The sequence below is a fragment of the Nannospalax galili genome, unplaced genomic scaffold, assembly GCF_000622305.1.
Source record: "Nannospalax galili isolate Female #2095 unplaced genomic scaffold, S.galili_v1.0 scaffold898, whole genome shotgun sequence".
In the NCBI taxonomy this organism is placed as follows: domain Eukaryota; kingdom Metazoa; phylum Chordata; class Mammalia; order Rodentia; family Spalacidae; genus Nannospalax; species Nannospalax galili.
The window spans coordinates 1,536,097-1,547,584 of record NW_008342399.1 but is presented as its reverse complement, the minus strand read 5'-3'; the positions used below and the strand labels follow the sequence as shown (position 1 = coordinate 1,547,584).

The following is an 11,488-nucleotide window of genomic DNA, read 5'->3' as shown; positions in this document are numbered from 1 at the left end:
TCACCCCATGGGGACTCTTGGGAGCTTGCCAGTGAAGAAGGACCAGGTTACTAACCAACCACAAGTGAGAGTATAAATATGTTGGTCTTCAGATGCACTTGGATGCTTGTATGGACAAAAAGCCTAAGCAATTTCACAGACTAAACAGAAAGAAGGTGCTATCCATCTGTAGAAGATTGTATTTTGCAGAGAGGCAATAATATCTCCTGCCGCACTACGTTTGTCTGCATTGTAACCTTGACATTCCTCTCATAGCAAAGAAGAATCACATTCCCTTCCCTGTGTGTCTGGGTGACTTACTCACTTTCTGAGCAGTGGAATGAAATGGAAGTGGGTTTTTCTCGGGCTTGCAAAGCTGGGGGGCCTGCAGCTTCCACCTGGAATTCCTGGAACACTCCCTCTTGGGATATTCCCTTTGGAAGCCAGACCTCATGCTAGGAGAAACCACACTGATTGATACAGGCCGGAGCTCTGGTTGATAACAGTAGAGATGCTCCCAGTCAGGTATGTGAACCTTCTTGGCTATCCAGGCCATTGAATTTGCAGACAGCCCTAGCTGACTGGCAGAAACTCAGCTCCCTGCATGCTCACAGTTTGGGCGGATGGTGTACGGCATTAAGTAAATGAACGTTTTCCCAGTTCTCTTTCCCAATTGACTGAGTAACCTTTTGGCCATACTTTATACACTCACATTCAATGCCACGTATCCCCTTTCCCCTCGCAAAGGCTGTCACAGTAAATCTACCATTCACTTCACTTCTTTTCCTCTTTAGTCAGCAGCAAATCGTAGGAGACTGTCCCAGATCTGTTGACACAGAACTGATTTCCTCTTCAATAGTAGCAGTTCTGAGATGGTTAGTTTAGGCTATCAACTTTACTGGATTGAGGGCTGTTCAGAGAATGGGTAAAACATATTTTATTCATCAAATATGGAGATATTCTCCATCAAAATGTGTGTTTCCATAGAAGATTAGTATGTGGGTCTGAGTGGGAAGACATGCCCTGAGTGTGGGTGGCACTATCCAAGATACTGGGGTCCAGACGGGGCGACAAAGCAAAAGAAAGGGAGGCCTGCACATCCCACTCCAACACTTCTTGAGCAGGTATGTTCTGTGTACATGGACGTGGCTCTGAGTGCCTTAGTCTTTGAGAGTAGACTGGCAACAAGCCTTCTCCTGGGGACCAGCAGGACTTCAGACTAGGACTGGAACTGTGTTATTGGTGCTTCTTGTTCTGAACTTCCAGTATATTGGACTGAGTCAGTTTCTATGAATCTCCTATAGATTGCTGCTGTGAGGCTGCTTAGCATCTGATTGTGTAAGTCAATCTAATATTAATTATATCCTCTTACAAGTATATAATTCTACTGGCTCTCTCCCACTTAAGAACTCCAACTAATCCACTCATCAATTATCATCACAACTTACTGAACCAGTCCACTATTGATGGACATTTAGGGGCCCCCTCTCCACTTCAGCCTTAGTCACTATACTCACTATAGTCATTTATTCTCTGTTCTGCTAAAATACTTTTGTGAAGTTGTCTAAAGAACATGGTATATACATAAATATAAGTATAGATAAATGATAGCATAAATTTACAAATTGCATCCTCTTTTTTTGGTCTTTTTGGCATAGTGTTTCCTTGTAGCCCAAGCTGGCCTGGAACTTGCTATGTAGATCAGGCTGACCTCGAATTCACAGAGATGTACCTGCTTCTGCCTCCTGAGAGCTGGGACTAAGGGTGTGTGCCACCACACCCAGCTTAATTACACCCTCTTTTAAAAAGAGATTATATGGAGACCGATGGTGCAGTCTATAATTCAAGATAATTGGGAGACTGAGGCAGGAGAATCGCAAATTCAAGTCCAGACCCGGCTATGGGGTGAGTTCACACCATCTCAGGCAACTTAGTAAAACTTATCTCAGGATAAAAAGTTAAAAAGAGAGCTGGGGACATAGCTCAGTGCTAGAGCTCTTGCCTAGTGTTCAAAAAGCCTAGGCTTCATCCTCAGAACCTTTCTTTTCTTTCTTCCTTCCTTTCTTTTTTTCTTTTCATTTCTTTCTTTCTTTTCTTTTTTTTTGGGGAGTCTTTTTGAGGCAGGGTCTCCCTGTAGCTGGAACTCACTATGTTCCAGGTCACTGTGTAGACCAGGCTGGGCTCAATCTCACAGAGATGAGCCTGCCTCTGCCTCCCAAGTGCTGGGACTAAAGGTGTGTGCCACCATGCTGGCTCTCAGCACCTTTCTATTCTCTCTACTTCCACTTAAAGGCAAGTTTGTCCTCACTCTTGCTGAAACTCGTGCATCACCAAACTTTAAATAATCAATGTCCTGAATTCTTAATCAAATCATAAGTTTTATTACTGTGAAAAAATGAAGGTGCTAAATCCTTGCCAATTGCTGGCAGCTTGATGGTTCTCATCTGAGAGACTCCCAGTTCTCATTGCATCATTATTTTTATTAAAATATTAAAAACTAAATTGCATGAATTTGGGAAGGGTGCCATGAAGTGAAAAGGAAAGCTGAAGGATCATAAAGTTAATGTGATTTCATTTATTCAAAAAAAGCAATAGTCTGGATTTCCAAGTGTTCCAGAGAAGTGAGCTCCATCCTAATGACAGACCATAGCCAAACCAGCAAGTCAAACATTGTCTGGAATTGCTTTCATAGGAAGGGGCTCCGTGCTCTAGATGTGGCTAAAGAAGACTTAGGTCAAGGGCAGGCAAAACAAAAAAAGGAGAGATGAAGGCCAGCCTGGTCTACATAGCAAGTTCCAGGTCAGCTGAAGCTACGGGGAGATCCTGTCTCAAAAAGACAAAAAAAAAAAAAAAAAAAAAAAAAAAAAAAAAAGTACGGTTTTGTTTGCTTGAGACAGCCTATAGTTTGTGTAGCCCAGCCTGGCTTCAAACTCCTTATGTAACCAAAGATGACTTTGAATTCCTGACCATTCTGCCTCCTCCACCCAAGTGCTAAGGTTACAGGCATGTACTACCAGACCCTTCTTCTCAAAAAGTACATTTTAATGTACTTAAGCAGCCATATTTGAAAACTAGTCAGAGATTAAGATTAACTTTAACATTCAATAAGAGCGCAGACATCAATGATGTAGCCATTTTACAGATGTTTTTAAATTTTATGGAAAACAGATCCAGGTCAAAGTGCTGAATGATTAATTTGTTAAGTGGCTTCCATGAATCTTAGTTCTTCTAAGCTTTTATCTTTAACTCACTGGTTTTCAACTGTTGTTGCAACTGCATCGTGAAATGTGGTTTTGTCTTAATTCACTTAGTTCCAAATCTGTTGCAAGTGAAGACAAAGAGGATCTCCTGTTATGCAGGGGGAAGCTATGAAGACAGGACAGTGCTTGGTCAGATAACAGTGGGCACAGACATTTTCAGGGTGGTAGGGTCCTGAGATTTCCTCAGGAGCTACTGCACTCATTGAGAACACCACCCCCAAAAGGTCACCTCTGCATTTTTAAATGTTTTTCTCTTCTCTCTCCCCTTTCCATCCCCTCCTCTATTCTTTCTTTCTTTTTTCTTTTTTTGTGGATTTTAAAAATAGGTCTCACTATGTGGCCCAGGCTGACCTCAAACTTGCCATTGTCCTCCCATTCTTCCTCCTGTCTGCTGGGATTCCAGGTACCCAGTACCACACCTGGCTTAGATTTTCTTACTTAGAGGAGTAAAGTAGCAGTAAGTTTTGTTTAAAAGTGTATCAGATGTAGATGCCTCCAACAAATATAAAACAGACAACTAATAACTTTGAAGACAAAGCCAGCTTTTGTATACCCAGGATTAATTATTATCTCTCTATATTGAAGCAGTATCTCCCCAACAAAGGGTCAGTTTCTGGATAAAGGGAATTGAATTACTTGCCTTATTACAATGGATGCTGATGAAACCAGCTTAGTTGAAAAATGCTTTTCAAGTTTCAATGCTAAATATTCTCAAACAACAACTGTAAGGGATTTGATTTTAAAATTATGTGATATCCATCTAGTGAAAATGAAGTTTGAAAACTGAAGCAAGACATGGCCTTGATCATTGAGGCTATAAACATTTGAGAGAGTATATTTATAATAAAAATTCGAGCATCAGTAGTATATTAGTTTTGTGTCTCAGTTACAATGACGGTTGAAAGTTTTGTGTGATCAAAATGCCAGAGGGAAACAACTTACGGAATGAAGTATTTATTTTGACCCATGGTTTTGGAAGTTTCAATCCATGGGTGCTTGGGCCAGACATCATGGTGGTGGGAGTATGTGCCAGAGGAGAACTATGCTCTACGTGGCCAACCATGAAGCAGTGAGAGTGACAGGAAGGGGCCACTGCTAAGACATCCCAAAAACCCACCCCCAACAACTTACATCCCAACTCCCAAAGTTTCTAGTTGTTGACCAAACATTTTTAAAAACAAGCCTGTTGAGGACGTTCCTGATTCAAACCATAACAGGTGGTAAAAGAATTCATCTTTTTTTCACCAAAGGAATTCCTGCATGTTGTATGCATGTATGTTATGCCTTTTTCTGAAATGAGTAGTTATGTCTTGTTTAGATCCTAGATTTCATGGATTACATTTGTAAATAGATGTAAACATTGTGATTTAAAAGGTCATTCGCATGGGAACTCTCTTCTGCTCCCTTCTTTCCTGTTGTGGGAAGAGGGGTAGGACTTTGACAGGTAGGTTAGACAACCATCTCTTGTGGACTCACTTCCCTTCCCCCACATGTTTATGACCTCAGAGGACCCACCTGCCCCAACCCTCTCTGTTTATCATTTTCCATTTTCTTGTTGTCAAGTTCAAGTTTATGGGAGGCCTCCGGTCTTGACCATGTACTCCAGCCAGGTGTACCTGAGTTCTCCACACTGGAGAGTGTCTGTAGCTCAAGCCTAAAGCATGAAGTTGTCCTATGCTCTGTGCCTCTGCTTCTCAGGGGAGTCACGGAGAGGAATGGTAGGATAAGTGACAAATGTTTGTAATTACTGGTCCCTGGTCACATCCTCTCTGAATCGGTTAGACTTCTCAATGAATGTATATTTCTCTGAGCATTAGGAGAGAGGCTGGCAGACCAGAGACTTTCCTGATCTTCTCAGTTTATCAAGTAACACATGGAATTTAGCTCCTTGGTGAAAAGGTAAGTTTTTACAAATTCTCCAGAATGAAAACATGGTGCCTTCCTGCCTCTTTGGCATGTCTGGCTTCCTCTGAAGTGGCCTAAGAAGTGGCCTAAGTTTCCCCTTGGAAACTTACAAAGCAAATTCAGATTCACAGCTCCCACAAACAGGGTTTCTCATCTATTGGTTTCCAACAGGAGCCCGAGAACCTGCATTTTCACAAGAACTCTCTAAATTATGATGCAAGAAATACTACTCTATTGAGGCAAGTAGAAAATTCGCCCCATTTTTTTCTTTGCAGTCAATAATTTTAATATTTAAAAATAATCCCCATATAGCATGGAACACAGAGAAAGGAATTTACAAGGATTATAAGGGTTGAAGAGATGGCTCAGCAGGTAAAGGCACTTGCTACCAAGCCCGACAACCTGAGTTCTATCTCAGGATCCACATGATGGAAAGTGAGCGCCAATTCCTGTAAATTGTCTTCTGACTTCTATACATGTGCTGTGGCATGTGCACCCACACACATACATGTACACAAAATAAACATGTAATAAATCAATCAATCAATCAAGACTTCAAAGTACTATGGGTATTCAATTTAGACTCCCAGAAACCTGAAAAACTTGACAATGTCTAGACTGTAAAATTTGAATGGCACTTGAAGCTGATCTTTTTTTTTACATTGTTCCATGTGTATATGATGTGTGTGTGCACATTTGTATGTGTGCATGATTATGTGTGTATAATGTGCATGTGTGCATGTTTGTGTTTGTGATTGTGTGTGCATATTTGCGTGTATGATGTGTGTGCATATTTATGTTTGTGAATATTTGTGTGTATGATGTATGTGAATGTTTGTATATGTATGATATGTATGTGTATGCATGTTTAATGTGTGAGTGTGGGTAGGCATGTGCTACTGCACATGTATGATCAGAGGTGTTGGTCCTTGCCTTACCCCTTTTTTTCTTTATTTTATACGTATGAGTATTATGCCTGCATGTATATAAGTGCACCTGTGTCATGCCATGCCCGAGGAGGACAGAAGAGGGTGTTAGATCCCCTGGAACTGAAGTTACAGACAGTTGTTAGCTAGCCACCAAGTGGGTGCTAGGAATCAAACCTGGGTCCTCTGCAAGAGCAACCAGTGCTCTTAACTGCCATCTTTCCAGTCCCACCTTCCACTTTTTTTTTGAGACAGGGCCTCTTGTTTGCCTGTGTATGCTATAAGCTCCTGGTGATTCTCCTGTCTCTGTGTCTCATCTCCCTGTAAGAGCACTGGGATTATAGATACACACTGTCATGTCTGGCTTTTCATGGACTCTAGGGATCTGAACTCAGGTCCTCACATGTGTGGCAAATCCTTTACCCACTTAGCCATCTTGCCCAGCCCTCCTCCCACCTTTAAATTTTTTTCATAAGATGCCATTGTTCCAGGGTGTAGCTTCTTAAGTTATGGGTTGTGATTGCATATGAGGCAGCGTAACAGAATGTGAGGCTGCGAAAGATTTGGTCACAGTAAAAGATTTCTGAACCACCAAAAATTATTTCAAAATGAAATACAAAGTGAAGCCGAGCTGTTTCTACCAGTGTCACTTGTGTTATATCACACAACTTTACTGAAGTTGCGGTTATGAACATACTTAGACCTGTGCATGCTGTCACCCAATGTAGCATTGATGAACACTGCCTGAAACACCTCAGCTCAGATTCCAGACTATTGTATGGAATGAACTGCAGTGATTTTACTGTACACACAAAATTTTCTGCTCTTACAGAAACATCATAGTTTAATTATGGAAAAACAAAGACTTTTAAAATATTCTTACAATTATTCCTCAGTATGTAACTATCAACTTAATTTATCTTTGGGTTGAACTGTATTAAAATGTTTGACTTTAAAAAATTGTTGTTTGAATTGCTGAATTGAATTTCATAAAAGATGTCTGGGAGAAACTGTGTTCTAATACAGTCATTCCTGCTCTGCTGTGCAGAAGCAAGCTTTGGTAATTCTGAAGCTCAGTTATGCTAGCTAGAATGCAAGCCCTATTTTGCTTGCTAGTCCAGTGGGTTAAGAAGTTCAGAACAGACAAGTGGCTTCTCAATCTCAACTTTCATTTTTTGGTTCATCAGTAGGACAAGACTACTAACACCTCCTAAACATCATAGGTCAGAGTTGGATATGTTTATGAGGGTGTTTCCAAAGAAATTTAACCAAATGGAATGTGGATACCAGTTCATGAGCTGGGGTCTTGAACTGAGTAAAAGGAGAGAGGAGAGAGAGAGAGACAGAGAGAGAGAGAGACAGAGAGAGAGACAGAGAGAGAGAACCAACAACCCTTGTTCTCTGCTCCCTGTTCTCTCTAGATGTGAAGAGGTAAGGAGTAATAGCTGACAGATGCCTCCCCTCTCTCCCATCATAAATTGTATCCTCAAAATGAGTTAAAGTAAACCCCTTCCTCCCTAAGTTACTTCTTGTCAGGTATTTGGTCACAACAATGAGATAAGTAACTAATTACAACAATCAATCAAATATAATGTATATTATAACTAAAGACAAATGGGGAACATATACTGGGGGCTTTAAAACAGTTTTGAGAGCTTAGCTCTTTCTAAATGTCAGAGACTATACTGACTCAAGGGTTGAGCGCCTAGAAAGAACATCAGCCTAGCCAAGCAGAAATGTTTGGAGAAGAGCTGGCTGATGTTGTAAAGCTGCAGCAGTCCACTTCTGTGGACATTGAATCTTTTGCCTAGCTCAGTGGGAAAGATGCAAAATGGCTCAAGTCTAGCTCTTGGAGACCCCTCACAGAGACTCCAAAGGGCAGCCTGATCACTTTCCCATATGCTCAGCAGTGAAACCAGAGATCCTAAGGAGAGGCATTCTGGTGGGGAGAAACATTTCTGGGCTTCTAAAGCATTTGTGATTAACTTGGGGTACACTTTTCTGTTTCCTCATGATAAGAGTCACCTGGGACACTGTATTCATTTCTTTTCTCATTACCATGACAAAATACTTTAAAAAAGCAAGTTAAGGAAAGAAAGACTTATTTTGGTTCACAGTCTGAGGGTATAGTCATCCTGGCAGGGGAGGGGTGGTGTGAGGAGCGTGTTCACATCACATCCTCAGTCAGGAAGCAGAATGGGCTGAATGTTGGCACTGAGCTCTCCATCTCCTTTTACTTAAGCTCATCTGAAGGTGCCGCCCACATTCAGGGTGGATTTGCCCTCCTCAGTTAAATCCTTCTAGAAACACCCTCACAGACCCACAGATGTTGTCTCCATGATGTTTCTAAGTCCAATCAAGTTGATGGTGAAGATTAACCATCATAGGCACTTAGTAACCTCCTTGAATATTTTGGGTATGTTAGAAGCTTAGAATTTTCCTTTTAAAAAAGTGGCCCAGGACTGGGGATGTAGCTCAGCACTAAAGTGCTTGCCTAGCTATGTGTGAAGGTGTTGGACACAATCTTCAGCGCCTATGGAAAAAAGAAAAAACAGTGTCCTGTGTTTTTATCACAGGGTGGTTAGTTTAGGAAGTATTGCTTTAGACAAAAGGGCAGCTCTCTCCACTCTGCAAAAGGAAGCTGATATAATCTTTAACTACTACAGAGAAGCATCTGCTTGGACAAAGTCTGTCCAGGAAAAGAAAAAACCTGGAGTCACTATTCTATGGAGAAGGAAATTCATGGGGTTGTTTGGAAAGTCTATAGTCATTAAGGACACATACCGTCATTAACGATCAAGTAGCCTTCTCTATATCAGCGTGGGTTTGGTTGTAAAACATAGCAGGTTCAAAAATACAGCTGTTTGTCTCATGGTAGAGGCCTGGAACTGTGTAGCCACCAGAGGGAGGGTCCGAAAGCCTGGGTCTGGGGCACATCTAACCACACCTGATGCTTATGCAAAGCCTCTGCCAGCAACACAGTATGCAGACAGGGTTCCTCTGGCATCTTTCCTCTCACTGCTGGAGTTACTCCCCAGATATGGAAGGCCAAAGAAACGTGGGAAAAAATGGTATCTTAGAACTTTGTAGAGACTGCTGTTAAGGGTTAAGAATTGCTGTGGTTTGAGTGTGATCCCTAAGCTCGTATGTTACTTATTTCTCAAATTCATACATTAATGATTCTGGGAGGTCTGGTCTTTGGGACATAATTGGAGATAGATGAGGTAGCTGGGGCGGGGTCCCATGAGGAGATTAGTGCTTTGTAAGAGGGAGAGAGATGCAAGCTGACATACTCTTGAGTTCTCATCATATGATGAGGCAGAAAGAAGGCCTTCATCACATGCCAACATGTTAATATTGGGTCTGAAACCTCTAGAACTGTGCAAAATAATTTTTTTTCTGTGTAAAATGGTCTATTAGCAAAGAGACTAAGACAAATATGAAAACTAGTGATTAAGTGTTTAAAAATAGAAATGCTGTTTTTCTATTTAAAAATAGAAAGTAGCAGTATACTTGTTTCTAATGAGCTGACCCAGTAGGAAAGTTCATTTAGGCTTGGAGCAGGTGGTAGGTGCATCCAGGGCTCCTTCCGCCGCTGGGGCAGCTCTGCCATTTTTACTGATCTGGCTTTAGTAGGAATGAAACAAGAACACAGTACTGTGACTATATAAAAGCAGCTCCCCAATAACAGCGGCTTCAGCAGCATTATTTGACTGAATGAGTGAGTGAATGAATGAATATGAGGTGGAAAGCTAGGATTGTTTTATAAAACAGAGACCTCCACTCATTGGTAATCTATGACAAAATTTCAGGTTTGACTTCTTGGACCTTTATTCTTCTAAACAAAGTTCAGCCCTCTGTGTGTTATACTCTGTTAACCACAGAAGCCCAAAGGTCTTCTCTAACTAGCCTGAGCCTGCGTTTCCCTGGTTCTCACAGTCTTTCTTTCTGAAGTGGGCACTCTTGTGAGGAGCCATGGAACACAGCAGCAACCGCCCAGACGACTTCCCGCTTAATGTGTTCTCTGTCACTCCTTACACACCCAGTACTGCCGACATCCAGGTGTCTGACGATGATAAGGCAGGGGCTACCTTGCTCTTCTCAGGCATCTTTCTGGGATTGGTAGGGATCACATTCACTGTCATGGGCTGGATCAAGTACCAGGGTGTCTCCCACTTTGAATGGACCCAGCTCCTCGGGCCCATCCTGCTCTCAGTGGGGGTCACCTTCATCCTGATTGCTGTGTGCAAGTTCAAAATGCTCTCCTGCCAGTGGTGCAAAGAAAATGAGGAAAGGGGCCTGGACTTGGAACAGACCTCGGGTGGACAGTCGTTCGTTTTCACCGGCATCAACCAGCCGATCACGTTCCATGGGGCAACTGTGGTGCAGTACATTCCTCCTCCTTACGGATCTACGGAGCCCCTGGGGATGAATACTACCTACCTGCAGCCCATGGTGAACCCATGTGGTCTCATACCTTCCAGCGGAGCAGTGGCTGCCTCACCGAATCCCCCTCAGTACTACGCTATTTACCCTCAGGATAACGCTGCATTTGTGGAGGGTGAGGACTACCCTCCTTTTGTGGCTGGAGGAAATGACAGGTATGTTGGGTCCTGGGGTTGCTCCCTTCCTGGTCAGCCATCACAGTTATGGTCCATGGCTATGTGTAGTCTTCCAGACGGGGTAGGGATTTAAAATCTCTGTGCAGCCTGCTACCCAGAGTGGTGGCGCTGGGTCTCTGTGAGTGCACCTCTGTTTTTCGCTGTTTCAGACCCAGCCCTGACGCTGACCAGCCAGAAGGGACACAGATGGAAGAGGACAACTCTGCTTGCTTCTCTCCTCCTCCCTATGAGGAAATATATGCCCTCCCTCGCTAGAGAATATAATTCTAAAGGAATGAGCGTTTAAGTCATTGTGACGTGGTACATGGAGAGTTCTAAGATGTTATCTTCAGAAGTTAGATGCCAGAGCAGCCCATGCAGCCCCACAGATGCCATTCAAGGTGGCAAAGGAAGTGTGTGTGTGTGTGTGTTGGTGGGGGTGTGTGTGTGTTCAGACTAGTAAAATTAAACTGGCCTGGATAAATTCTCCTGTGGTATAGTTTTGAATTATCTCAGCTAAGAAACCTCTGTAGGCCCCTAGTGGTAGAGCATTTGTGTTGTGCCGGAAGGCCCTGGCTTTGATATCCAACACTGAAAAAAGTAAAGCCCATCTACATGAGGTCCAGGAGGAGAAATGTCACCTGTTTCCCACCTCCCACCCTGTCCTATTCAAAGGCTTTGATGTCTCAGGATTTTCACCCCAACAGCTACAGTAACTTCCAGAGTGGTGAGGGCAGGAAGCAAGAAAGACAAAGTAGACCCAGCTAGAAAAATTTCCCAGTGTCTGTGCTGGACTCCAAAGTGGACTTACATATTC

General features: G+C 42.6%; 1 protein-coding gene across 1 annotated transcript; it reads left to right on the top strand.

The window, feature by feature from the left end:
* Positions 1-10,045: 10,045 nt before the first annotated feature.
* On the top strand, positions 10,046-10,947 carry Tmem174 (transmembrane protein 174). The gene is made up of 2 exons (XM_008838465.1): positions 10,046-10,671; positions 10,842-10,947. Exons 1-2 carry the CDS (start codon positions 10,046-10,048, stop codon positions 10,945-10,947), a joined length of 732 nt encoding a protein of 243 aa, XP_008836687.1.
* The last annotated feature ends 541 nt before the right edge of the window (positions 10,948-11,488 follow it).

Bases quoted from the DNA above. Each gene is read 5' to 3' on its own strand.
- Tmem174 (XM_008838465.1), top strand. From the start codon at position 10,046: ATGGAACACAGCAGCAACCGCCCAGACGACTTCCCGCTTAATGTGTTC. The intron at 10,672-10,841 runs GTATGTTGGGTC...TCGCTGTTTCAG, and splicing joins GTGGCTGGAGGAAATGACAG to ACCCAGCCCTGACGCTGACC.